The 26,438-nt window shown below is 49.3% G+C and overlaps 11 protein-coding genes across 11 annotated transcripts; 8 read left to right on the top strand and 3 right to left on the bottom strand.

Annotated features, from left to right (window-relative positions):
• Nucleotides 1-2,266: 2,266 nt before the first annotated feature.
• On the top strand, nucleotides 2,267-5,010 carry ace1 (putative C2H2 transcription factor (Ace1); the record flags this gene model as incomplete). Its single annotated transcript, XM_057280904.1, has 5 exons — nucleotides 2,267-2,777; nucleotides 2,857-3,110; nucleotides 3,189-3,433; nucleotides 3,487-3,762; nucleotides 3,822-5,010. 5 exons carry the CDS (start codon nucleotides 2,267-2,269, stop codon nucleotides 5,008-5,010), a joined length of 2,475 nt encoding a protein of 824 aa, XP_057135164.1.
• A 915-nt stretch (nucleotides 5,011-5,925) lies between these two features.
• On the top strand, nucleotides 5,926-9,043 carry N7471_008184 (PX domain-containing protein; the record flags this gene model as incomplete). Its single annotated transcript, XM_057280903.1, has 7 exons — nucleotides 5,926-6,028; nucleotides 6,096-6,325; nucleotides 6,394-6,702; nucleotides 6,775-7,399; nucleotides 7,457-7,553; nucleotides 7,602-8,745; nucleotides 8,816-9,043. The coding sequence occupies 7 exons, from the start codon at nucleotides 5,926-5,928 to the stop codon at nucleotides 9,041-9,043; spliced, it is 2,736 nt and encodes a 911-aa protein (XP_057135163.1).
• A 226-nt stretch (nucleotides 9,044-9,269) lies between these two features.
• On the bottom strand, nucleotides 9,270-10,586 carry N7471_008183 (ankyrin repeat domain-containing protein; the record flags this gene model as incomplete). The annotated part of the gene is made up of 1 exon (XM_057280902.1): nucleotides 9,270-10,586. The coding sequence occupies one exon, from the start codon at nucleotides 10,584-10,586 to the stop codon at nucleotides 9,270-9,272; it is 1,317 nt and encodes a 438-aa protein (XP_057135162.1).
• A 376-nt stretch (nucleotides 10,587-10,962) lies between these two features.
• Nucleotides 10,963-12,056, top strand: N7471_008182 (uncharacterized protein; the record flags this gene model as incomplete). The annotated part of the gene is made up of 2 exons (XM_057280901.1): nucleotides 10,963-11,119; nucleotides 11,197-12,056. The coding sequence occupies 2 exons, from the start codon at nucleotides 10,963-10,965 to the stop codon at nucleotides 12,054-12,056; spliced, it is 1,017 nt and encodes a 338-aa protein (XP_057135161.1).
• A 725-nt stretch (nucleotides 12,057-12,781) lies between these two features.
• trm5 (tRNA (guanine) methyltransferase) lies at nucleotides 12,782-14,498 on the top strand. Its single transcript, XM_057280900.1, has 4 exons — nucleotides 12,782-13,112; nucleotides 13,176-13,277; nucleotides 13,341-13,418; nucleotides 13,467-14,498. Exons 1-4 carry the CDS (start codon nucleotides 12,818-12,820, stop codon nucleotides 14,432-14,434), a joined length of 1,443 nt encoding a protein of 480 aa, XP_057135160.1. The 5' UTR covers nucleotides 12,782-12,817; the 3' UTR covers nucleotides 14,435-14,498.
• Nucleotides 14,499-14,808: 310 nt separating this feature from the next.
• Nucleotides 14,809-15,400, top strand: N7471_008180 (DNA-directed RNA polymerase II subunit RPB4; the record flags this gene model as incomplete). The annotated part of the gene is made up of 3 exons (XM_057280899.1): nucleotides 14,809-14,999; nucleotides 15,062-15,189; nucleotides 15,273-15,400. The coding sequence occupies 3 exons, from the start codon at nucleotides 14,809-14,811 to the stop codon at nucleotides 15,398-15,400; spliced, it is 447 nt and encodes a 148-aa protein (XP_057135159.1).
• Nucleotides 15,401-16,871: 1,471 nt separating this feature from the next.
• On the top strand, nucleotides 16,872-18,992 carry N7471_008179 (putative C6 transcription factor (OTam); the record flags this gene model as incomplete). Its single annotated transcript, XM_057280898.1, has 2 exons — nucleotides 16,872-17,194; nucleotides 17,267-18,992. 2 exons carry the CDS (start codon nucleotides 16,872-16,874, stop codon nucleotides 18,990-18,992), a joined length of 2,049 nt encoding a protein of 682 aa, XP_057135158.1.
• A 927-nt stretch (nucleotides 18,993-19,919) lies between these two features.
• Nucleotides 19,920-20,247, bottom strand: N7471_008178 (uncharacterized protein; the record flags this gene model as incomplete). The annotated part of the gene is made up of 2 exons (XM_057280897.1): nucleotides 19,920-20,044; nucleotides 20,112-20,247. The coding sequence occupies 2 exons, from the start codon at nucleotides 20,245-20,247 to the stop codon at nucleotides 19,920-19,922; spliced, it is 261 nt and encodes an 86-aa protein (XP_057135157.1).
• Nucleotides 20,248-21,862: 1,615 nt separating this feature from the next.
• Nucleotides 21,863-23,284, top strand: N7471_008177 (VOC family protein; the record flags this gene model as incomplete). Its single annotated transcript, XM_057280896.1, has 1 exon — nucleotides 21,863-23,284. The coding sequence occupies one exon, from the start codon at nucleotides 21,863-21,865 to the stop codon at nucleotides 23,282-23,284; it is 1,422 nt and encodes a 473-aa protein (XP_057135156.1).
• A 696-nt stretch (nucleotides 23,285-23,980) lies between these two features.
• Nucleotides 23,981-24,766, bottom strand: N7471_008176 (mitochondrial 54S ribosomal protein bL21m; the record flags this gene model as incomplete). Its single annotated transcript, XM_057280895.1, has 1 exon — nucleotides 23,981-24,766. The coding sequence occupies one exon, from the start codon at nucleotides 24,764-24,766 to the stop codon at nucleotides 23,981-23,983; it is 786 nt and encodes a 261-aa protein (XP_057135155.1).
• A 444-nt stretch (nucleotides 24,767-25,210) lies between these two features.
• N7471_008175 (rRNA-processing protein NSA2) lies at nucleotides 25,211-26,264 on the top strand (the record flags this gene model as incomplete). Its single annotated transcript, XM_057280894.1, has 5 exons — nucleotides 25,211-25,213; nucleotides 25,288-25,298; nucleotides 25,354-25,896; nucleotides 25,978-26,190; nucleotides 26,249-26,264. The coding sequence occupies 5 exons, from the start codon at nucleotides 25,211-25,213 to the stop codon at nucleotides 26,262-26,264; spliced, it is 786 nt and encodes a 261-aa protein (XP_057135154.1).
• Nucleotides 26,265-26,438: the final 174 nt, after the last annotated feature.

The raw sequence follows: 26,438 nt of genomic DNA, 5'->3' as shown, positions 1-26,438 counted from the left end.
CCGATCTCAGTCGCAAGCGTTCTCTAACCCCATTGGCTGTTGTCTGCTTGTGATAGCGTCCATGGGTGTTAAACAAAAGGTTCCCCAGCTCCAAATAGCTGACATCATTCGGGGTAGGATCCAATTGACTCCCGAGGCCTTGACCAATCTGATCGAAGGGATGAGCTTATATTTAGAAGCTTATTTCTATTTTTCTGTTATTGGAATAAGTTCGGCCAAATTGGGGAGATATATATCTGTCAACTCTCGCCATGGTCAAGGCAGACTCATCCGTGGTACTTGGGTTTTTAGCTGAAATATTGCTCGACATTCTTTAGCAGACGACCAGAGAAACCCATTAGGCAGTTGCATATCGAGTTAATAATATCGCAGCCTGGAATAGTCAGGCTGGTGACGGGTGACCGTGCCGAAGGTGATGTAGATGGGACTCATTCCGGGAATGAAAAATGCTGTTGACTGATTGCTTTCCCCAGATGGCGCGCTAGGGAGATAGACTCCCATACCAATCCCATGGCCTAGAACCATTGCAGAGTGTGGTCAGCTACAATGTAAGAGTATAGCCATGAATGTGGTTGGCATATGTTGTATGAATGAACTGAACTATATAAGATTCTAACAAGGTTGGCGTTGTCGGTCGTTGCAAATATGAATACTTTTGAATTCAGGTACAGTGTTGGAAAAGTAAATGAGATGCTACAAACACCTGGCTCAAGCATACAATCGTATTCTTTGGAAAGCTGGTCCTTTTTGACTGACAGGTAGGTGGGCTATGCACCAAGGAAGAGGAGTCAGACAAGGGTCGATACGAGCAGAGAGTCTGCCCAGGGTGGTCCGATCAGCACAGCATTACTAAGCCGTTTCCAACGGGCGCGTTTTCGTTTTCGTTTTCGTCTACGGGTCCGACAGAGGCTGAGCAGGACATTAGACTACGGAGTACCATTGGGCCGGTCATATACAAGCGGTGACAGGAGGCTCAAGTGCGCATGTGCTATTGTGAACTCAATGAACCGGCTACTATTGGTCTAGAACGAGTTCTTGTGAGCTGGCATACCCTAAAAACTAGTCGTTCACTTTTGGTTGGCTGTCGTGGGACCCTTTTCTTTGCTGGTCAATTGGGGGCCAAGACCCTGGGGCGTCCGGTGCTCCATGCCAATAAGCATGACCCTGGTGATTTTCCCTGCCCAGATTTTTTTATGGCATGATCCTAGTAATAGGTGACGTAGACATAGGTGAAACTCAAAATGCTGACTCCGAGTTTTTACCGTAGAAAAATCAAATCAACGAATCTTTTTTGGATTAAGGACGCGTAGAGAAGAAATAAAAATGCTGCCTGGGCTGGGGTGAGGCTCTTTTGGGACGGAAATTCTGATCTTTCCGGATCCCGAGTTTCCATTTTAAGAACCCAGTGGAACTAGTGGAGAAACGTTACGATACCCGCTTGGGGGCCACGCGGGAGCCACCTGCAAGGCTGGATTGTTTAATTACCGTTATATGTTTACCATACAAACGTCTTCCAAGACCAATCACAGACTGTAGAATGTGCTCAGCCTTCGCATTCTATACCATTTTGGTGTTAGTGTCTTCGTCTATCAGGCAGACATCCAACACGCAATGAGCCTCCAGTCCCTTCTCTTCCTTGATCCGCTTATTCCCCCATCATCTGCGTTCGGGTTTATTTTTCATTTCCAATTCTATTGCTCTTCCTGCCTTCAGTCTAAGGATTCACAGATTTCATATTTAGTGGGGCTCACCGCTTGGAAGCCCATCTTAATCGTTATATCTCAGCATTGGAATCCCATTATCCCATCAGCACTTTGAATCCGGGGAATTCATTTCGTCTTCGGATATCGCTATCGTTGATTTAAACCCATTTGGGCTGGTGTTTTTGATCCTCTCTTGCGTCGAACCCCGCTTTGGAGTTTTCCGACCCCCGCGACACGTTGAATTAGGAGTGCATGTTCATCCAGCAACTATCAGACGATCGCTATCGTGATAGATATTCAGGGCCTCATACCGGTTCAACTGTGTCAATTTTAATCAGTCTTGGTTGATATCCAAGAGAAGCGGTGCTGTTATATACGGAAGAACGGAGATAATCCGCATCAAATCGAGGCTTGCATCTCTGACTCGACTGTACGTCACCTCTCGAATCATCTGGACAACTCTCCGGTGAGTCATGGAATGGGCCAATCAGCCGCAATCCACTGTTCCTTTCTTGTCCGAACAGATGTGCTAAATTTTTGTCGACACAGTATTACGCCCAATAATGTCTGCCATCCAGACTGAGCCATCGCGGGTGCACCCGCGTCGCCGGCCCATCTTAAACACTGCCCTTCCCACTCTGTCGAGTGACTCGCCTGACTCTAAGATGCCCCTGAAGAAAGGAGAGACTTTCCATACCCCCACTTCTCCTCCATCGAGTGATCGCGACCCTGTCTTGAACTTCCGCTCCCTACCTCATCGCTCGGCCACTTCGTTGGAAGCCATCGCTGTTGCTGAAGAGCGCATGACTTCCATCCTAGGCCGTCTGACTCTGGAACCTACCGAAGACCAGAATTCGCAGGTCGCTGGCGGTGAGAGTCCTGTGGAGAGTGGGTTAGTGCGCAGTAACTCCAAGTCTATGTCTAACTCTCCGCGTTCCTCAAATGAAGAGGGCCGCAGCATTCCCATCCCACAAGACGAGAAAAAGACCCGTCAAGAGCATAGCCACGAGTCCGACAGTGGACTAGGAACCTCTGTCAGTAGCGAAGAGGGGCTCACTGACTCGCAAAATAAAGGTAGGTGTCACATGCCACAAGAATACATTGTTGTTCTTTGTCCCCTATTGCTCCCTATTTGAGCCCTAACAATGAATAGTGAATGATGGTATTCACGACAAGCAATCTGCCATTACAAGCTCTATTTCGGCTTTTGATACTGGTTCGTCGCCAAAACGTCAATTGGGCCCAGCCGCCTGCAAACAGATTGAACGTTTTGTGCTTGTTCCTATATTGAAAGAGCCCCGATTGAAACCATTCCACCCACTGGTCCGAAGTGTTCCCCAGCGCATCATCAATAAGCAGATTGTTTGTTTGCGTGACCTCGAGAAAACCCTATTGTGGTTGGCGCCGGTAAGTCAATGCATTGTTCTATTTAATGGGTCTATGGAGTTCTGGTCAGCTTATTCTTTTTTTTTACTATATTTAAAGAACTCCGCCACTTCTCGGGATTCTTATCTCAACTTTTGCGAGTTTACAATCCAGTGCTTGCATACTTCGACTTCGCACCTCAACGATCGTGATCAACGACTACCGGCCGATCGACCTTACACTAACGGATACTTCCTTGACCTTGTTTCACAGGTTCGACGATACGCAGCAATGGTTCGTGCTGAACGCGAGCGAGTCCAGGCGACTCAGGGCTCTGATTCTACCACGGAATCTAAATCTCCTACGTATGTGATATCCTATTCTATTCGGACAGCGGAACCTAACTAATTCAAAATAGCATCCCGAAGGCTACCCTGGCAGGTGGTCTCTCCCAGAATGGGAAGCCTGCCGAACTTGTAATCATGCAAGACGGAAAGAAAATTTCCATGGCCACTGGAAAGCCCCACGAGGCGGATGTTTCTGGTGCTGCCAAGCGTACTATCAGCCTCGACGACGCGGTCGATGAGGGCGTTCAGCGCTCTATGGCCCGCCGCAAGAAGGATGCTCCTCCCATGAACATCAATCAAAAGTGCGCCGACTGCGACAAGGTCTTCAAGCGCCCCTGTGATTTGACGTAAGTTGTCCTATTCATTGAATCAAAGTCTAAGAATTGAAATGCTAATCCATCCACAGAAAGCATGAGAAGACACACTCTCGCCCCTGGAAGTGCGAGTACTCTGACTGCAGTTACCACACCAAAGGTTGGCCCACCGAGAAAGAACGTGATCGTCACATGAACGATAGGCATTCGGACAAACCCACCCTCTTCAAGTGTCAATTCCACAAGTGCCCCTATGCTTCGAAGCGTGCAAGCAACTGCAAGCAGCACATGGAAAAATCCCATGGATGGGTTTATGTTCGATCCAAGAACAACGGCCGCAATGGCAGCAAGCGAGGCTCTTCTGCCCAGGCCACTCCTCAGACTCCCAGTGTGTCTACTCCTGCTTCGAAGACGACCGACTTTGCCTCTCCAATTCCTGGCCCTAGTCCTTCTCCCAGCGACCAGACCTACAACTGGCCTGAAAATCCCCAGTTCAACTTTGCCGACCCCCCTGCGCTTGCCCATGGGGAGGATTTCCCCCTATTCGGAGAAACATCGCCCTATCTGATGACCGATGTCAACTCGTTCCCGACTTCGGTGAACCTGAGCGGCTTCCAGAGTCAATTTGAAGCCGGTGACCCGAACGGCTTGATTCCGGCCCTGGAGATTCATCGCCAGTCCATGAACTCCATGTCTATCCCATCTGCCGAATCAGTTCCCGACCTGATGGGACCTGTGTCGTTCGATGGATCCCCGCTCACCGGTACTGAAAGCATCAACTTCGACCTGGATTGGAGCAACCTTGAGTACCCAACCAACGAGGACTACACTGCGATGGCTGCACAGCTCCCCCAGGGTCATTCCCTCGAGGTGATGAAGGGCTATTCGAATGATTACGAGCAAATGAACCTCAACCACTGTTCCTACGATGCCTCTGGAAAGCCCCCCGGCCTCTCTCCTGGTGCGCAGGGCAACGCTATGTTGTACTCACCGGACTCTTGTAACGTCGGCGACACTCTTTCTGAGCGCTACGAATATGGACTCCAGGCCCAGGCGGGTAACGACTTCACCCTTTACAACCAGAGCGCTCAGATGGGTCGCGGTGCTCAACCCATGATGCAAACTCCCAGCGACCACTCGGCTCAATACCACCAGCCTCAGCAGCAGATGTTCCCCTCTCTTGAGCATGAGCGCGCTCTGCAGAGCATGCAGCCCTGGAATGGCCAGCAGCCTCAGGGTCACTACCTGCCTCGCGACATGGAGCTGGAATTCATGAAGTAAAAAGGTGGGATTCCTAGGGGATTTCGCAAATACTATCGCAAATACTCTTCTCAATGCTTTGTTTTCTGAAGCGAATTTAATGTTCTCAGCGATGGAAATGCGGGTTGTTTTTTTTTTTCCAGCTTTGATCTTAGCTTAATCTTTCTACTCCAAATAACATGGCTGAAGCCCTGATTTTATTTCTCTCTATCTTTCATATTGAGCATAGTAGTTTCTGTATTCCTTCTACATGATCTAATCGCTTTGGTTAAATTGCCAGATGAAAGGAAGTGGTCCGAGCCCTTTTCCAAGCAATTTCCCTACCAATCCAAGTGAAAGAGATATCCTAGTTCCCTCACTTGGTTCTCCAGAATCCATAATGATAGTCCGATGACACTGCCGAGAGAAATCTCGCCTCGTAAGGCGCAGAACTAGTACGATTTCAATATAGGCAACACTATAATCAGCCTTGGCGTACAAGACCCATGCGTGTTATGTGATGGACTACGTCAAGTGTGATGGCGATCAAAATAGGTTGGGGGCGGAGTTGGGTTAAAAAAATAAGTATATATAGCAGTATAACAAAGAGCCTTAATATATATGCGCCAGGGCTTATATATAGGCTTACAGGTGTCAGGATTAAGGTAAATAGTCAACGGGGTGACGACATCATTTTTCTCTCCCGACTCCTGCTCCGCTCCAGCCCCTCCCCCCATTGCCTTTGTTCCCACATCTTTCACAGAAACAATCGTGTGAGACCCAGTATTCTGTATTGTTCAGCCCTGCTAGCTCTTGATTGCAGCATCAACCGGCCTTTTTAGGCAGACACATTCTGTGCTTCCGACAATTTTCATCACATCACCTAGACATTGGCTGTGCGATTCAACCTCTTAGGGACTCAGCTTCCCTCTCAAGTGAGGAGAATTACCGCTCAACATGCTGGAAACACAATCGCCTGATTCCGCATTCCCTAGCGGTAAGGGAGATGCGGCTGCAACCCCACCACCAGGCCAGGTCTTGACGGGCAAGCAGGAACACTGTAAGTTGGAGGATATGATGATCATATTCCGATTTTACAGTTGCTGACATGTAGATAATTTGCGCAGACCTCAAGCGCGAGCTCATCGCCCGCGAAGTCCGTGGTGAAATCTTCGAGCTAAATTCCCCTACCGCGCTCCAGCGATTCGGCGCCCCCTTCAGATCGGAATTCGGTGAGGTCGCACCGGTCGACTCGGAGCTACCTATTCTGAGGTATATTTTTGTTCACCACGTTCGAAACTTCCCATTCCTCGACCAAGCGCGCGAAAAGGAGTTCTGGCAGGATAAGCTACAAATCGTGGGTGTTTCGCTTCCCTGAATGGAAACCGTGGAGGAACAGAGTGTGACTGACAACTGGAGATATAGTTCTTGGAATCATTCGCCAATAAACATGTCTCGTCTTCGGAGGATCGACTGGAGGAGACAAAGCGCCGCAAGTTGGCTCGGAAATGCGAGAAGCTCGTCGAGCTTATGATGGTTTCGGGTGTGCCGACCGCGTCGGGATATGAAGAGCGCATTCAGTTCTCGGAGATGGAGATTGTCGAGCGTGGTGCTCAGGAGTCGGGCCTGCTGGCTAATATGCCCGAGGGTAATTCAATCAATGGTTGGGATGTGAACGTGGCCGCTGTTCGGACAACCTCTGTCAAGCGGACAGTGCGATACCATCAACATGCAGTAAGTTTCATAATTCGGAAAATCGCCTTCTTTTGGGAGCTGGGCTTTTTTGCTGACAACATCTTCTTGTAGGAATTCATTATTCGAGTTCGTCACCACGACAAACAGGAGGTTCATATTGGGAGGAGATATGGAGAGTTTGTCAAGCTTCACAAGAGACTGAGGACCGAGCTGCCAGGAAAACAACTCCCTCCTCTTCCTCGTAAGAACAAGTCTTCTTCCACCTCGAGCTGGTGGGGCGCTAGTGCAGATGATGACGCTTCGTCAATTTCATCTCTGTCCACACAGGACGCGAGTGTTGCCGAGGATCGGCTCTCTGCACCAACTCTTTCCGCAGGGGACCTTCGGCGATCGATCTCCCGAGGATCAATGCGATCAACGAAGTCACCACGTGCATCAACGAGCGACGTGTCGAGGGCGACTGTGCTGTACCGGGAGGAGCAGCGTGTGTCGCTGCGCGCGTTCCTGCGCACTATATTGCAGAACAAGCGTATTGCCGAATCGAAGGTCATGGAAGAATTCTTGACTGGTCGCCCCATCGAGTTGAATGAGGAAGAGTTGATTGATGTCCAGAAACGGAAAAACATGGATGCTGTGAGGATTGAGGAACAAAAGAGATTCTATGAGATTGCTAGGCAACGGGCGGCGGAGCTGGACGTGTACATGGAGCGGTTCCGGCGGGATATTGTGGAGAGCAGTAAGTCGCGAGCTCCTTCCAGCATAACATGGTTTGCTAATCTCACTTGGATTTCAGATGGATTGACAAAGCTATTCGCCGAGATCCGGGAGAAGCCCACAATTGCAGACCTCAGCCCGCAATATCAGAAATTTGCTGAGTGGCTCCGCATCGAGTATGTTGTTTGATTTCCTGAGTGTTTCGCCATACTAACGTTGAATAGGGTTGCTGCAACAATATACCATCTGTTCCTTGCCGAGGATAACTCCCCTGAACTGTTTTCACAAGCGAAGAGAATCCACGGCCTGGTTCCTTACACGCTAATGAAGAATGTGATTCGCATCGCTAACCCTGCTGCAGTCATGTCTGGTGTTCTAGACCTTTTCATGGCCCAGCCCTTCGGCTCACGGTCACTTTTGCAACGCATCTTCTCATTGACACTAAACGAAAGCATCAAAGATTTCCAAAAATCAATTGAATCTCTAGCTTCGAAGGTTGAAGATACTGTCCTTACTCAGAAACTCAAGAGCTTCGCGGATGCCGAGGAAGACATCAAGAATGAGATCCGAGCAGAGGCTGTCGCCGACGATGTCGACATTATTGTGGCCATCCTTCGCTCCGAACTACTGTCACCAGAACTCACACCGGAACAGATTGGCAAGGTGTTCAACGGCTACGTGGCTTGGAACTATGCCGTGGAGAACGTAGACCTGGAAATGCAACAGGGCGCCCAATGGTTCGCTCACATGAAGCAGCTTCTGAAGCTCTACACCCGCCAGCGCGACAAGGCGATGATGCTGGGCATTGTTGAAGAGCCAGTCACACTGCAGCTCTTCCGCGATCTGTTCACTATCTTCTACGAGCCGCTCGTCCGAGTTTACAAATCTGCCAACGTATACAACAGCATTACGGACTTTGCTCTATTTGCCGACGATGCTATCAGTGTCATTGAGAGTGCCCAGCGCCAGGATGCCTCTGCCGATCCGAACCAAACAGTGCAGGCCTTCATCGACCTGTGTGCTCGCCACGAGGCCAACTTCTACAAGTTCATCCACGAAGTGCACCAGCACGATAACGGCCTATTCCAGTCTCTAATGGGTTGGATCGAGGAGATTCTCGATTTCCTGCGCAACGGCCCCGCCGGAGGCAAAATGGACATCAATGCTTTGTTCCAAGGAGCTGTTGGAGTTGGCCAGATCGACAAAGACCTTGCGCTCACGGAAATCAATCAGCTTATCAAGTGGCAAGAAGACCGGAAACGCTGGCATCTGAACAAGACTCGCCAGAAGATGGCTGCTGAAGGTACATCTGGGGAGACTATTCCAGGGGCTATAGCTTTCAAGGGTAGTGATTTCGGTCTTGACGAGGTATGTTTTCCCCCCACCCACTCGACTTCAAAAATGGATTTGGATTTTAAGGCTAACACCGGGTTTACAGGCTGATCTGGAGGACCTCACTATCTCAGATGAAGCCTCTGATGCCTCTGATGAAGACTCTGGAGATGAGAACATGGACGATCCAATCGCCGTAGAGCGCCGCCGGCGGACAAAGAAGCAGGACCAACTTCGCCGTACCGCGGGTGAACCCGTCAAGCCCGAGGTTACGGAGATTCTCAAGCTTGCTGATCCGTTTGGTATCATGTTGCGGCATGTGCTTGCTGATTAGATGCTGATATTAGAATTGTTTTGCTACATTCGTGATACCGCCATAGATATGGCTTCTCCCGTTTGATTCCCACTATCTGATTTTTTTGTCCTTACACCGATCCATTGCTCGCTTGCTTCTACTTGCTGTCTCGCTCATGGCTGTGCCGAGGTTTGGGAACTAGATAGATATAGCATATGATAGGGACCGCACGCTAGATGGGCCATGATAATTGAGACCAGAATATTCATAATAGGCTGTCTATGTATCTCTGCAGCGCCTCCACTACCTGCTGATTGCCATTCTCCGATGCCACCTCTAACGGCGTCTTCCCATCGGTATCACCCAACTGTGGATCAATTCCATGCGCCTCGAGAAGTAGCTCCAAAACACCTATGTGACCGTGAAACGCAGCATTAAACAGCGGTGTCTGACCGTTCTCATCACGAGCATTCGGATCAGCCCGCCTAGACCCAGTCAACAACCTCCTAACAATCCCTCCATGGTTTCTTTCCGTCGCAACCCCCAACGGCGTAGTCCCATGCATATCAGCAATCTCCAGCCCAACCCTTTCACATCCAACCAACAACCCCACGATCTCCTCGTGCCCATTCTCTGCAGCGACGAACAAAGGTGTCTGTCTCTTCCAATGCGTCTGCAAATTAGGATCCGTAACCTCCCACTCTAGTAAAAACTGCACAACATCCACCCGTTCCGCCGAAGCCGCAATTGAAAAGGCTCCCCGCCCATACTGCTGTCCCTCGGCGTTGGGATCAAGCTTGTCCCCCAAATACTTCACTAAATACCGCACAATATCAACATGCCCCATGATAGCCGCATAGAAAAACACATGCTGGCAATGCACAGCGCCATCGTCCCCCTCCAGAATCAGCCGCAAATGGTTGGCAAGCAGCAAGCCCACATCCCCATCTGCTTCGCGCGCAGCACGGCTGAGTGGCGTCCATCCCTGCCGATTTGGCACGCGCGGATCCGCCCGTCCGCTACAGAGAAGTAGCGTCATCATCTTGGGTTGGTGGTTGACGGCAATCATAAGTGCGGTATCACCCGTCTTATCTTGCAAGTTGACGTCTGTACGGTCATCATTCAACAAGGTCTGCACTATGGCTGAGTGGCCCTCTTTGACGGCCCAGGACAGCGGCGGGCGGATCCATTTTCTGTCGAGGGTGTTTGGGTTTGCTTCGTCATCTAGCAGAAGCAGTTTGAGTACCGCGATGCTATTGTGTAAAGCGGCTAGCATGATTGGGGTGCAGCCTTTTAGCCGCGGGTCTGTGTCTGTTTTTGATTGGATGTCGAAGCCTGCGGAGAGGGATTTTAGGGCTGTTGAGGGGGTGTCGGTTGTTGAGGCCCAGAAGAGGGATTTTGGGTTTGGCGAGGTTGCATCGCGCTTATAGAGGGTGTTGTTTAGGAGGTTATAGGTTGTTGTGTTGGTGCATGTGAAGGCATTTAGGTCTGATGGTGATGGGAGGAAATCGGATATTGCGAAATATAGTTCTTTAGGGAGGGTTGAGAGGGGTCCTTGTGGGGCCACGCATGGTGTATGCATTTGCGGCGTTTAAAAGGGTATCGAAGTATGAGTAGTTGATCATGGGGGTGGTTAAAGGAATGTATATAAGAATTGACTCGACGTGGGGTTAAGCTTCTTTATAAGAATGGCGTTGGATGTGTGGAGATCCGACTTCAGCCTCAACAGTACATGAGGTCATCTGTGATCAGGATGAATATAGGCGACATTGTCTCGGATGATTCTCCGTATGCTATATTCTATTCATAGCACTGGTATAATCCACCTGGGGAAGACTCCATAGAATGTCTTAAAAGTGCCAAGACCTCGTGGAGTCTCGATAAGATAAGCAGGTTTCCATGGCGACAACACGTTCATCTTCCTTTGTGAACAACATCTGGGGAAATAACTGTCGAAAATGTCGTCCCCGCAGAAATACCCAGGCTCACCAGGAACTACGGCGCCTTTGAAACGTGGCCTCTTCAAGAATGGCCTTTGGTGTTGTAATTGCCCAGGCCGGCCGGTTGCCGTCCGTCGCGAAACTAAGAAGCAGGGACCAAACTTTGGGAAATGGTGTATGTCGAATCTTGCTTCCAAGGATGATGCTTGGGAAATATCTTTATATGGAGTTAGTGACTGACCTAAAAAATAGTTTGGACTTGCGCGCAGCCTTCACACATCAAATGCAGCTTCTTCCTGTGGGCAGATGACGCTACAATGCGTGAGCAAGCAGCCGTTCTTGCCAACTCTCGATCCGAACTCGACCCTATCGCGCTCACCCCAACAAGGCGCACCCCAGGCCGTATGAACAACGGGCTACTTACTCCACAGACTGAGCGCAGATTCATCGATACCCCGCAACGCAACTTCAAGTCGCCCCCCAAGACAGCTAAGGCCAGAATGATCTCAGAAGCGTCAGATGAGTTTGGCTGGAATGACGACTCGGATGATAATGATGAGCTTGTTAAGGCACTCTCTTCCAGCCAGACCGAGAGCTTCATCTCGCAACCCAACTTCCATCCGGAATCCCCGTTCAAGACCCCCCGCACCTCCGCGGTGACCTCACCCGGCAAGCGCAAATTGGCAGAAGTCACAAATGATAATTATTCCTACGACCGGTCTACACCCGCGACACCTTTCTCATCGCGCTCCTCTCGCACCGATATGTTCCCTCCCTCGTCTGCGGAATTATGCATGACACCCACGCCCAGCAAGTATAAAGATGTCCTCTCTGCAGACTCGAAGTTCGACACCTCGGATCTAGCAAAGAGTCTACTCGATATTCTGGAAAAACATAGTGTTGTTTTGCCAAACAAAGCGCGAGACGAGGTGGTCTCGCTGCTTAACCGGCAGGAGTTGAAGACGCAGGGGATTATCCGTGGGCGGGATATGACGCGGCTGGCATTAAAGCAGAAGGATGGAGAGATTAAGAAGCTGCAAGACCGTGTTTCTAATCTGGAAGCCCAGAGGGAACTGGATCGTTCTCTTATTGAGGGCATGAACCCCTATTGAGGAGGCAACCTTGGAGTCAGATTGCACATGCAGCAGACACCACCAGTGTTGATTTCAGAGATTGGAACTCTGTTGTCCAGTATACTTTTGGCTCAGCGTGGGCCACCCCTCTCACGAACTGTTACGATGATATGATAGCTTTGCGATCTGCGATTATTGTGCTATTGTCTCAACATTTTGTAAAGCAGGGAAATCATGAACATGTTTTATCAATATAAGAAGTCAGAATGCTCAGTGAAAAAGTATGACGAGCTTTATCAATATAGTAAGAAGTAAGAATAATCTGATCATTTTCCGATTTAGCCCAAGATTTGGGCCTAGCACCGCTCGACGATGAAATGCCCCCCGGCTCTGTGAGATTTAGGGCAAATGGTGAGTGGTGGCAATGGTATTCCAAATACGGATGTGTAGGGAAGATCTCACGTTTTAGACTATCTTAGATGTAGTGTTCAAATGTTGATATCCTTGGATATAAAGTACTTTGGCGTAGGGGAGAAATAAAGCCAAATACTACTCAGTGAGCCACATCTCCCTAGTTGCTCAGATGTCCATTGAATTAATCATCAGAAACCAATATCCATAATTATTTAAGACCAATTCCGACATATTACTCTACATTTCACATGTACTCTTTAGGATATAGATCTAGATAAAGACGTCACGTGGCCGATAAGAAATAAATTATCGCGCCGCAATGCGCCTTGAGCTTTGAACAAGGAGACAATACCTAACAGGCCAAAACCAAACACTCCCTATCTCCAATGAAACCGACAGATGAAGCTTCCAAGCAGGCTACTCTCCACGAGACCCCTGCCATGTTCCGACCCCCTGTGAACCGTGCCATGCGCACCCTCGACCGGTCATTTTTCCGAAGAAACGTGCCCCTCTCCGTCGCCCGGGTTTTTAAAACAAGCGATATTTCGAACGTGCGGAAGGATTTGGTCAAGAGCCGCGACATCCTGCTCTTGCCACGCATTAGCCCTATCCGTGAGGTGAAGGATCAAGATGGCAAGATGTGGAAGGCCATGTTGTTGCGCGAAGACCTGAAGCTTGATGGTATGTTTATTGGGCTTGGATTGGCCGTAACATTGATGGATAGTTTCTAATCGAAGTTTATAGATAAGGCAACATGGTCGCCTACTATCAACGAGCTCATAAATAAGGGAACGGTCACCTTGGGGCCTTACGAATTGGTATTGGAATACGACCATTGGTCATACGGTATGCTTGCCATCATGTTTTCTCCTCAGCTAAGTATTCCATGCTAACTGTTAATTCTTATAGCTGAGATCATCTCGTCAATCCTACCCGAGGAATTGATGGAAGAGATCCCTCAGGGCTTCACTCAGGTGGGGCATGTCTGTATGTTCGTCTGAGTCACTGGCTATAAACCCAATACTGACGAAACAGTGCATTTAAATCTCCGCGCCCAATACTTGCCATATAAGCACATACTTGCCGAGGTTCTTATGGACAAGAACCCGACCGTCCGCACCGTCATCAATAAAACCGAAGATGTCGGCTCACACAGCCAGTTCCGCACCTTCCCATTCGAACTGCTGACCGGCGAGAATGACCTTAATGTCATCCAGCACGAGCAGGACTGTGAATTCCGGTTCGACTATGCCCGTGTATACTGGAACAGCCGCCTGGAGACCGAGCATCGCCGCCTGGTCGAGAAGTTCGAGCCCAGCGAAATGGTCTGCGACGTGATGGCCGGCGTCGGTCCCTTCGCCGTGCCAGCAGGCCGGAAGAAGATTTTCGTCTGGGCCAACGATCTCAACCCGCACGGATTTGAGGTTATGCAAGATGCTATCTCCCGTAATAAGGTGCAAGATTTCGTTACTCCTTTCAACCAGGATGGTCGCGAGTTTATCCGTTCCTCGGGTCGGTTGTTGTTGAACGCAAAGCCTCTTACCGTTACCATCCACCCCAAGGTGGGCAGAGAGAAGCAGCGTAAGGTTGCGCAAGGCAACGGGGCCCCGCTACCCGCGCCGAAGAAATACACCCGTCCTACCATTGTTAATCACTATGTTATGAACCTGCCTGCTACGGCCATTGAATTCCTCGATGCCTTCCCCGGGCTCTATGCTGGCGAGGAACAAATATTCGCGCCCAACACGGAACAAAAACTGCCCATGGTCCACGTTTACTGTTTCTCGGGACACTCAGATAACGAGGTGGATGATCACATCGATATCTGCGAGAGAATCTCTGAGCGTATCGGGCACAAGATCACTGTCGATGACTGTGTGGGAGGCAAGGGTAACCAGGAAGTGGAACTCGCTATTCACAATGTGAGGCTGGTTAGTCCTAAGAAGCAGATGTTCTGTGCTAGCTTCCGTCTGCCGCGGGAGGTCGCTTTTCGGAAGGTATAGAGTTGTTGCATAGCTATATATGAAGCGTTTAGGACTTGCTCAATGAACAAAAACGAGACACTGGTATTCCAAGAAACAACAGCTATCATAGTATTAGTAGTAATAAAAAAATAAGTACAATGATTTTAGTTTCCCATCGGATTTCATTGTTGTAGTTCTCGAGGAAGAGGCGGTAACGGCGTCACCGCCCTGAAATGCCGGAATTGAAACTGCAGATATCAACCTCGCGCCAAACAAGTCACCTCGTCTTCTTTACAGCAGATACACGGCATCGACGAAGTAGCTTCGAGCAAGTTATTTTCACCAATCCATTCGATCCAGACGCATTAGGCTGCATACCCGAACCTACGAAATCTCGCCCTTCAAATCGCACAATGAGCGTCCAACTGCCCCCACCTACGCACCGCAAGCGTGCGCTGCCGCAAGGCGAGCTCGAAGCCGCCTCCACGCTCAAGCTGGGCGCTGACCAACACACTCATACACTCTCACTTTCCGAAGCACGACTCGTTATCCACAAGGTGTTGGAGAACAAGCGACGCGGGGGTAACAAATATGAAGAGCCGGAGTAAGTGGACCACAGATCATCCGATGTTGAGATCGAATGCTTATCTGTAATGTTTTTTACAGAAACTTGACCAAGACGTTGGATTACCTGGATGTCTTTGCCCGGTTCAAGGACGAGGAGAACATTAAGGCAGTCGAACGCCTTCTGAACTCTCACACCGAGCTGGAGATGTTTGAGCGGTCGCAGCTGGGTGAGTTTTGATTTGCACTGCCCCTCCCATCGGCCAAGACATGGTAAACTCAGATTTACTGACTGGGGTCTTCCTCTGAACAGGTAGTTTGTGTTGTGACAATGCCGAAGAGGCCAAGTCTCTGATTCCGAGTCTTCAGAACAAGATCTCCGATGGAGACTTGCAAGAATTGCTGGATGAGCTGACCAAGCTGCGCAACTTCACCGAATAAAAACATACGCCAGAAGCCGATCGCATTTTCACCGTGGATGCCTCATTTTAGGAGCATGGAGTTTTGAAGGCGTTATTTTGTTAGTTTGGGCAGGATTTCCAAGCGACGATCCTCACATGTGCAACGGATTTCAACCTTGGATTAACATACCATAGGTACATATGGGGGAATTGGTGATTCATAATAGAAACCTCCCCGGGCCAACCATTGCAGCTCATTTCTTATGACATACCCTGGGCATCAGTTTGGCCAAGTCCGTGCTCTTCCGTTTGCCACCGAAGTAGCAGTTTAGCATGTGCCGGGGAACGCATCCTTGACTCCGGGACGTTCCACTCCGACTATCATTAGGCTAAAACATCCTGTTTGAGCAATGTATTACATATTAGATTGCACAGCGGTCAGAGGGCACAGCGAGTTAGGTACAAACAAGTACTTGAGATGCATAGAGTGCATAGACTGTATAGAGTACATATAGGCTCTTAGGCTTTTCCCTCCACATTACGTTCACCCCACAGTTTTTGATTGCAGAGTTTCTCGGGCACTACTGCGACTTTAGTATGGGACAGACTATGATTGGTCGGGTGGAAAGCCGTTATCACTGGGTGATGATTGGCCCGGGAGATCCTTGTACAACTCTCACTCGACCAGTCAGAAAGCCATCTCATGCAGGAAGACAATCCCTGGGGAACGGGACAAGGAAAAAGGGGAGATTTAAATATTTTTAGAGTATTTTTTATTATTTTTTAAAATCCGATCGAGTCATTCTAAGGTTCTTATTATCTAACTATTTGATCTATACCTAGTTATCCCCACCCCCTTCTGTAAGAACTAAGAAAATGATGACCTAAGCATATTCAGTACGTAATGCAATGTTTGGTTTCAGAACCAATCAGCAAGGGACAGCTTATCTTTGACAATTAAAGTGTCATAATTGTCAGTCACTTGCTTAACTTGAATGGGGTTTTTGTTACGAGAGGAAAAAGCTGATCGTCTGGTACTCGGGAAAGAGGAACAATTTTCGGTATTTCTATAGTTTATATTACCTATTCGATCGTAGATGTCATCATATCTTCAATGCTCTTTCTTTTCTTCTCTTTTCCTCCCTTGATTCCCCAGATCTTTAACGGGTAGGAATGACGGAGCGAACTATTCGGCATCTCATCCTGCTGCAGTCACTTGCAGGTTCGTCTGCCTGATATACCTCTGTTTTCGATCTCCGGTGCCGGCTTTGGATTATCGTGAACTTATTTCGGAGATAACCAACTTTTTTTTTCTTTTCTGATAAGGGTATGTGTCTCTCTTATCATGATATCATCCAATGACTGACTCGGTATACTCAGAAAAGAGATCTTGACGCTAGATCTTAGATTGCGGAGCTACACGTCTGGAGTACACTCCGCGAAGACCCTATCACCTCTTCTATCTCCATTCCTATTTGCCCGATTACCTTGCCTCCAGAGTTCCGGTCCACATGGCTACCGTTATCACTATCCAGCCCTCGGGCTTTTCCCAAGCCCATTCCCCTGATCTCCGCCGAAAGACGGGCTCGACCCCAGCGCTCTCTCCATCCCCCATCTCTATCAACTCGGCCCTTCCCCGCGTACGGAATGGAGCTAGCTGTGACGCTTGTCTCCACAGAAAGAGCAGGTGTGCCATGAACGAAATGGTCAATAAATGCTATTCATGCGACTTTCATCGCCAGGAGTGTACCTTCACCCTTACAGCCCAGTCCGAGGTTCCATCTAAGAAGAGGAAATTGGACGAAGGGCAGGAGCCCACAGAAGGAATTAAGCGGTATGGAATTCCAACCTGGGGATATACTTCAGCTCCATATATAGAGAGAACTTGTGCCCTAACAATTCCCAGACCCTCTACAGTACAATCGGCACATTCTATCCCGGAGACCGAGTCTCACTCGCTAGCAGTGAACATGATTCGCCCCGGGTTCTTTAACCAGTCAACCCAGCATATTGGCATGACCACCGAGTTGGAGCCAACATTGCTGGATTATCTTCCGCTTGACCAATACGACGAATGCACAGTCTCGAACTCACGCGTGCGGAGATGTGCCGACGACGGTACCTTCATGCGTGTTGTCGACACCGTGCCTAGTGACTCGGCCGTGTCACTCGATGCTATTGAGAGCATGGTCGCTCCCTACGGCTCAACACTGATTGAAAAGTTCTTCGACCATGTACATCCCTCGTTCCCGATTTTGATAGAGGAAGTCTTCCGCCAATCATACCGTGAGCGCCGTGGCCTCTCACCGCTACTACTTGCCGCAGTCTACGTCTTGACCTTGAAGTTCGTCGACGTCGGTGCCACCTCGCAAACTGCGCGCAAACCTGATGCCGCACGACTGGAGGCTTCGGCCTTGAAGCTGCTGATGGATTCTTTGCAATTCCCCAGTGTCTCGACCATCCAAGCAGGGCTCCTGTTGACACAGAAGTCGACTCTAGCTACGGCATCCTTAAATGGTCAGCTGGTCACGGCCGCTTTCGAACTGGGTCTGCACCAGGACTGCACGAACTGGCGTATGGAGACCTGGGAGAAGGGCCTGCGGAAACGCCTCGCGTGGGCGCTGTATATGCAGGATAAATGGTCGTCTCTAGTGCACGGCCGACCTTCGCATATCTTCGCCTTCAACTGGACGGTCAAGGATCTCGTGGAGCAGGACTTCTCGGATGCTTTTTCCTCCGGCACTGACTCCTCGCACGATGAAACCGCCGTCGGCCACGGCCCTCTTCTTTTCTGCCACATGGTCGCGTTAACAACCATCCTCTCCGACATTCTCGACCGTTTCTATACATTGCACGCCATTGAAGAGTTCGCCGCCGCCGGAAACCAGCGTACACGCATGATATTAGAAAAGGCCAAACCAGCCCAAATCCGGCTCAAGGACTGGTTCTCCTCCCTTCCACCATCACTCAAGATGGAAACCTCAACCGGCGAACTCGTCGAAACAATAACAGACGAACACGCCCGTAACGGTGCCCTTCACCTCGCCTACTTCGCCACCGAAATAACCCTACACCGCTGCATCGTCCGCTCCCTCCTCGCCGAAGGCACAGACCAGTATCTCGCGCACATCTGCCGCTCTGCCGCAAAGACTCGCCTGATCTCCGCAATGGACTTTGTCAACCGTCTCCGCCCTGCTCACCTCCGCTCTTTCTGGCCCGCCTCCGCACGCACCAACTTCTCCCTTATCGGCTCCTTCGGCATGCTCCTTCGCATCACCGCCCCGACAAACGAGGAGGCAGACTTCTACCGCGTCCGGCTGTGTGAATACCGCTGGACTCTAGGTGTCAGCCACAAGAACGCTGAATTCATGGGCTTTGCCCTACAAAGTCTGGATAATGCCACCGCGCTACACAAGCACGTCCCCGCGAAGCCGGGGATCGCGGAACTCATGGCGTCATCTTGCAAGAATGCACCCCCACGCATGCCGACTACGGCGCTTGGCTCTTACGATGAGGCTATGATGGATGCCGGCGGCACGGGAGCTTCGAGCTCGGTTATGTCGGGCCTTGCCTCGCCAGCTACGTCTGTTAGTGATATGGAGGATGGGGAAGCCTCTATGGCGCCCCTGTGATCACGTTCACCTCTCTTACATCTCTTCTCTTCACCTTGGCTTCATATATTTTTCTCAACCCCGCCCCGACCTCGCATCCTACCTCATTTCCGGTCTTTTGGCCCTCCTTGACGTCTTCTCATGACCCCCCTTCTGCAACGGCGTTTTTCGGAAATTTGTTCTTGATTTTGATGAAGCGCTTGATTTATTTAGAATTATTGATTATGGGTGCATGTACCCCATGTACCGAGTCTGCTTTGCACCGCAGCGGACTGGAACCTGTCACTTTGTGACGACGGAATTACCCTGGCTTTGGAATATCTGGATTGGACCGGATTATGCTTCGTGCTTGCTTTTGGGTTTTCTTTTCGCCAATTCTTCTAGACAGGAATTATGTACATAGATTGGATGATGAATTATGATTTTATTGTTTTGATAATGGCGGTGGCCCTATATATCCAAGGAAGGCAGTGTAGTAGTAATCTCCTCGGACAGCGATGCCAGTTTCAGCTTTGGAATTTAGATAATTCTCGTTTGATGAATAGTCTCCTGACTGAATAAATGGTTTGTCGAGAGGTACTCTCTGGACCATGTGCGAGGCTGCAAATGGAAACCGAGTACGCCCATGGAGACTCTGAAGTCATTAATGACATGGTCGATGTTGGATCCCCTAGAAATAGAAGAGATCTTCCTTGTAAAAGAAATCACGCATGGCCCACGCTTTGGCTGTCTGGCTGCCATACATCTGTGTTAAACAAACCGATGCCGAACCGCGGGATAGCAGGCTCGATATCTAGATTGGCACAGAAGTTCAACCCATTGTGCTCCAGTCCCAAGAAACCGGAGAGGCAACGAGCGGAACGCCTCACAGCTCGCTGTAGCTTTCAATGACCTCTGCGGTGAAATGCAGACCGCCCCAAGCTGCTCATCCTCCGTCAGATTGACAACCTAAGTGCTCTTGAGCTTGCCAAACTCCATAGAAAGAAGCTGATGGAATGCGGGGATTCCCTTGTCTGGAACATTGGCTTTGAAGGCATCCTCAATTGGATTGCCGGCCAGTTCTGGGTGGGATCCTAGAAAAGGAAGCAGTCGGTAATGTTAATCGAAGCATTCGTGAATAAAGGAAAAAGCGAATTGAACTTACATTATGTTTCTCGTAGGTGGCTTGGTCTTTAGGGGCGCAGGCCAGGTCCGAATTAGTCAATCCCTTCAGTGCTTCTTTCAGTGAAGCCTTGGTTTCAGGCTTTGCTTTGGGGCTGGTCTCTCTTTTGCCCATTCTGGTTTGTGCTGGTTCAGTTTGTGGGTGCGTAGTAGTATTGGAAGTGAGTTAGTGAAAAAAGGACCTCTAAAAAGACCCGGGACACCTGAAAGATCTAATGCATGGATATGAAGAAAGTCCACTGGTATAAATAAGCTTCACCGATTATGACTCTTGCTGTCATTTTCCTCTTCCTCCTCCCTCGCCTCATCACTTATCAGCCTCTTGAGTGTTGCGATAGCGGACAGTATTTTCTAGAGTTCCTGTGGCTTCTTAGCCTTACCCTTCTCACTATTCCCATCGTGAATAACACGTAGATGTCTCCATATAATACACGAAGATATCAGACACATTTTCTTTCCCTTGTGTGGCAGAATGTATTATTCACCGGGAATGGGCTTGCTTCAATTGAATACTAGTTCATCATTCCAGGCAATAAGCTATGGAAGAACGTAGGTTGGGAGGATTTTATTCTTTTGACACGCTTGGTATACTTTCAGCTAAAAGAAAGAGAACTCATTTCCTACCTTGGTCTTCCGAGCACGGCAGGTTTCGCATGCCCGCGAGGCTCACGGCACACGGCGTTGGGAAGCCCATCGTGCTTTGGCTTCAGGCACGTCCATGGTTATTATAGGAGATTTCTGTACTTTGGGAAGCACCTGGGCAGTGATCTCCCCCTAATCTAACGAGAAAGAAGGTGTTGGCCCAAGTGGAACATCCCTTTACCGAACCAACCGCCAATCTTCAACTTCTTCGCCTTTCATGGCGGGATGTTGCGGGGTCTGGGGAAGAATTTGGATGTTATTGTCTGCTTGAGAAAAAAAGGGAATTAAAAAAAGGAATTCTATGTTTTGATCTCACTACTACTGGGGTATACATTGGGAGGAACACAGCCATGATCTATATAAGGACAGGTGCTTTCTACCTCTGTTATTTATTTCTTAGAATATACTAGATAGTTAAGTCTATGATTTTTACTCATTAAATAACATGTTTGAATAAACCAAAGAAAGTATATACTACTAGTACCATATGCTGTTCCGACGGAAGGCATCTTCCGACGGATAAATACCTGATGTACTTTGCTATCAACACATTCAACCCATGTACAGAGCAGTTATTAGGCAAAGACTATGTATACCTGTCACCTTGACAAGAAACCCTACCGCCTTCAGGTAAAGGGTCTCCACGGCGTGATGGAAACTGATGATTGACCGTATGTACCTTCTATAAGTGAATCTCTAACGAAAGGTACATCCTGCATTAAGAAAGAGTTTCCGTGGAGAACCTACACCCGAAGGGGGTAGGGTCTCTACATGCCAACTTTCTATAAACTTACAAGAAGTTACAAGCCGAGTTCAACTGGACATGACACCCAGACTTATTCCATCTGACTTATCTCCCCGACGGAAGCCGTCAGATAGCGGGTAAACATGGCGAGAGTCCATATCAACTTTGAGTCAATGCACTTCCGGGGTATATAAAATGGGTGGTCTCCTCCTATTTAATAGTACGTTTTGTACGTAATTTCTACTCAATCCTAAAACATTTCTACCGCCCATTTTATACGTGCCCTCATACCTCACCGTTCATTGTCCGATCAACCTCCAATACCTGCAAACAAACCTTCCAGATGGCCTTCGATGAGAACACTCTGCGATCGCGCTTCTGCCATGCGCTTTCGGAAATGTACAAGAGCGAAGTCCCTCTCTACGGCGACCTAATCGATGTAGTCTGGGATGCAGACGCGAAAACTGTCCAAAACAGCCAGAATATCGAGGGTGATTGCAGTATAAACCCAGACGATATTTTGCCCGCCCGGCATCGGGTTGAAAGACATGGAGCCATCCGACTAGGAACAGCGCATGAGCTGGCTACAATTCGTCGCATGTTTGCTGTGATGGGCATGCACCCAGTGGGCTACTACGACCTCAGCCTCGCTGGATTTCCCATGCACGCTACCGCCTTCCGACCAAATACTCAAGAGGCGCTCGATAAGAACCCATTTCGCGTGTTTACGACAGTCTTGCGGATGGAACTGTTGACGGAAGAATCTCGGAAACTAGCGCAGAAAGCGCTGGAGCAAAGAAACATATTCACGCCCAGACTGCTTGCCCTGCTGAATATCGCAGAGAGCCAGGGCTTTTTGACACCGGATCAATGCACAGAGCTGATCAGTAATGGTCTGGAGACATTCCGGTGGCACTCGAAAGCAACAGTCACCCTGGAAGAATACGAGCAGCTCAAAGCTGAGCATCCTCTGATTGCGGACGTCGTCTCTTTTCCCAGCTCCCATATCAACCACTTAACGCCCCGAACGATTGATATCGATCTTGTACAACAATTGATGTTGGATCATGGAATGCCTGTCAAGGACCGTATCGAGGGACCACCAAAACGATCGTGTCCAATTCTTCTGCGGCAGACAAGCTTCAAGGCACTGGAGGAAACTGTCTATTTCAGGGATCCGTCTGGTTCCTATGTAAAGGGCTCCCACACAGCACGATTTGGTGAAGTGGAACAGCGAGGCTACGCTTTGACCCGAGAAGGACGCCAGCTTTATGATCGAATCTTGAACGGAGTCAATGCAGACGCCGCGAAGAAGGGCTTGAAAGGAAAGGCCTATGACACGCTACTGGAAGAGCGCTTCAAAGAGTTTCCCGATAGTCTGTCAGAGATTCACGACCTGAGATTGGGATATTTCACCTATCGGTTGACACCAATGAGTGATCAGTTGGTTAACGAAAGCGTATTATCGGAGGAGCAACTGCCTCCAATCTCACTTCAGGATCTTCTCAACAAGCAGATCCTGAGTTACGAGGCTATCACATATGAAGACTTCCTTCCTTTATCTGCGGGAGGAATTTTCAATTCCAACTTGGGTGGTGTCTCTCAGTCCAAGCAACTGATAATGAGCGCGGATCCGGACCTCGATGGTTTCCAGCGGCTCCTTGGGGCATGTGTGGCGGATGAATTCCATCTATATGCCGAGATGCAACAAAAATCATTGGAAGTTTGCCGACAGAAACTGCAGTTAAAGGAGATCATGGTGTAGGATGAAGCGCTTTATACTAATAGCGCCTGTGTTTGAAACCTCAGTGGCAGGTTTGGGCGGAGTTGGCTAAGCTAGGCGTCGCCGAGCAGGAGGAGTATTTCTCAGGCTTTAATGTTTCCACTGACGCTCAGATTCTCGAGCTCGTTTATCCGAGTATGATACTGTGTACCATGCGTCAGCAACATGCAAGATGGGACGCAAGAATGACAGGATGGCTGTGGTTGACAACCAGGCCAATGTGTATAGTTGAGAGTCGTCGATGCTAGCAGTTTCCCCTTTCTGCCGCCAGGTCATCCCTAATCTATTGTGTGTGCATTTGCTGAGAAGATTGCGGATGAGATATTGGGGTTTGTTGAATGAAACTCAGCGTTCATGCGATGGTGACTCGAACAAGCCCAAGCACTAGGACTTCGGGAAGAACCTATGTAAAGACGTCCTACACAATTGCAATGAAGAGATCTTCTGAAAAAAATTCAATACTATAGAATACAATGCATACAGAGAACAGCCCAAATCGATATATCTGTACAATATGCCGCAAAGATATCAATGCATCGCGGCACGACAATTACCAACAGCCCAAAGGTCAGACCAAATCTCGACTAGTACTGCCAGCACCTCGAACCACTCTCGGATCATGGTCCGGCATCACATTTTCGCCTGAAAACAGCTTCTCCCAAACACCTAACAACCCAATTATGACCGGGGTTCAATTACTGAGCTGTCCTCTGAGTCTTCCACGACTACCGCGCCCTCCGCCAACAACTCATCCGGCGTCTTCACCCGCACATCCATGACACGCATGAGCGTATAGCGGTGCTTGCTCTTGGCCTGCTTAACGTGCCTTTGTCTCCGCTTCGTCTTCTCCTTGATGCGCAGCGGTTCCGCATCCACACCCGTCACACGAACCCGGCATTCGTAGATACGCTCGTCGATAGTTGGTGAGCCCTTCATTGTGAAGTCGCGGGATCCAAGTGCCGAAGCACGGTTGAATCGCAGAATATCACCCGCCTTAACCTTAGGCATGAGGAAGGGCAACCGAATGTGATCACCTTCTGTCAAGAGGTATGGTCGTGCGTGCAGTTGAGCGACGACGTAGTGTGGCTTCTGGCCGGCAAGGTGGGGGAGCTGTGACATGAGAGATTTTGTCACTTCGAGAGGGGAGGTGAAAGTCGGGGCAACGGGTTGTTTCGCAATGGGAACGTGTGCGCGTGTTTGGGGTGTCATGATGTTTTCGTCGAAAGTGGAGGCCTTGACGCCCTGGTGAGTCTTTGGTTGGGTATCTTGCGCCCGGGGAGTGGCGCTGAGAGGTGATTCGGGATGGCTGGAAGCCGATTGGCTCTGAGGTTGTTGCGAATTCATCAAAGATGCACTTTGGTGAAGGCATGCTCGTTGCTGCAGGGGAGCTGCGGATGAAATTGTAGACGGCGCAGTCCAGCGCAGTTCGGAGGCGAGGCTCCGCAGAGCAGAGCGTGAGAACATATTGACTGACCGCTTGCCAATGCTCAATGATCGAGAGTGGAAGAGGTTTGCGGTGATTGATATTCGGGATAGAAGAGCGGCTTCCCCGTAACTAGAGAAATTCACTACTTGCACAAATGGCCGCTTTGTAACCCGTAGTATCACGTGATATATTATATCTGACTTGAAGATGTAGATTTACAGCGAGAAGAGACTAATCTTATAATAGTGAATTATAGATCCTAATTTCAAAGCACTGCTTTTTTATGTCTGATTACCTACCAGCTTCGGCCTTTCTTCTCTTAATCTGTACAAGCTGAAGAAGTCGAGAAACGACCTTGCCGATAAGGAGCGTCACGTGCCTCGCTATCTTTTCCCGCATCACAACTTTTTCGGTCTCGATTAGATCTTCAGGGCAAGAACTTCATCTCCCATTCACCTCGTGTTGTTCATTCGTCGTTCATCATGGTAAGCTCCTAATGATTTTCCGACCTCTCAATGTCCAATTCCACCAATTTACTAACTTTTTTTTCTACCTACAGCCTCAGAACGAGTTCGTCACTCCCCGCCAGCCACCGCCTGATCTCCAACTGACATTTTCCCACTAGGTATATCGAGCGCTGGCAGAAGCAGCACGGCAAGCGCCTCGATCACGATGAGCGCATGCGCAAGCGCCAGGCTCGTGAGGGACACAAGGCGTCCCACGATGCCCAGAACCTGCGTGGTCTGCGGGCCAAGCTGTACCAGCAGAATCGCCACAAGGAGAAGATTCAAATGAAGAAGCGCATCAGGGCCCAGGAGGAGAAGAACGTCAAGTCCGCCGCACCCGACGAGCCTTCCAAGACTCCTCTTCCCCAGTACCTGCTCGATCGCTCGCAGGAGACCAACGCCAAGGCCCTTTCCAGTGCTATCAAGAACAAGCGTAACGAGAAGGCTGCTAAGTTTGCTGTTCCCCTGCCTAAGGTCAAGGGTATTAGCGAGGAGGAGATGTTCAAGGTTATCAACACCGGAAAGAAGACCCACAAGAAGGCCTGGAAGCGTATGATCACCAAGCCTACTTTCGTTGGTAGCGACTTCACCCGTCGTCCCGTCAAGTACGAGCGGTTCATTCGTCCCATGGGTCTGCGTTACAAGAAGTGTAATGTCACACAGTATGTTCTATCTTTGGGGGCAGAATGCTCACCCTCCGGTTTATTTTGGTTGGATATGGTATATTGACTTTTCTTCTTCAGTCCCGAGCTGGCTGTCACCGTGCAACTCCCCATCCTGTCCGTCAAGAAGAACCCCCAGAACCCTCTTTATACCCAGCTGGGTGTCTTGACCAAGGGAACAATCATTGAGGTCAACGTCTCCGAGTTGGGTCTCGTTACCACTTCCGGTAAGGTTGTCTGGGGTAAATGGGCCCAAATTACCAACACCCCTGAGAACGATGGTTGTGTTAATGCGTGAGTTGCTTCGATCATTCCTAATGTTTATTTTATATCTCAAACTAACCTGCAATAGTGTCCTCCTCGTCTAAATTGACCACAAGCACTTCCTCTACATTCCCGGCAGGCAACCGCCTGTCTTCAATACCATGCTCAGGCAGTTCTATATTTCCCTTTCTTGATACATACGGTCTATCAAGACTGTTCTATTCTTGGGCGGTGTTAATGGCGCAAAGTCAAGTCCATTGATTTCAAACGAAAAGTAT

Source organism: Penicillium samsonianum, assembly GCF_028829775.1.
Source record: "Penicillium samsonianum strain IBT 33392 chromosome Unknown utg000004l_segment0_segment0, whole genome shotgun sequence".
Classification (NCBI taxonomy): Eukaryota; Fungi; Ascomycota; class Eurotiomycetes; order Eurotiales; family Aspergillaceae; genus Penicillium; species Penicillium samsonianum.
Note: the sequence above shows the minus strand (reverse complement) of the source record. Positions and strands in the feature narration are given on the sequence as shown.

Bases quoted from the DNA above. Each gene is read 5' to 3' on its own strand.
- trm5 (XM_057280900.1), top strand. From the start codon at position 12,818: ATGAAACCGACAGATGAAGCTTCCAAGCAGGCTACTCTCCACGAGACC. The intron at 13,113-13,175 runs GTATGTTTATTG...CGAAGTTTATAG, and splicing joins CGAAGACCTGAAGCTTGATG to ATAAGGCAACATGGTCGCCT. The intron at 13,419-13,466 runs GTATGTTCGTCT...CTGACGAAACAG, and splicing joins CACTCAGGTGGGGCATGTCT to TGCATTTAAATCTCCGCGCC.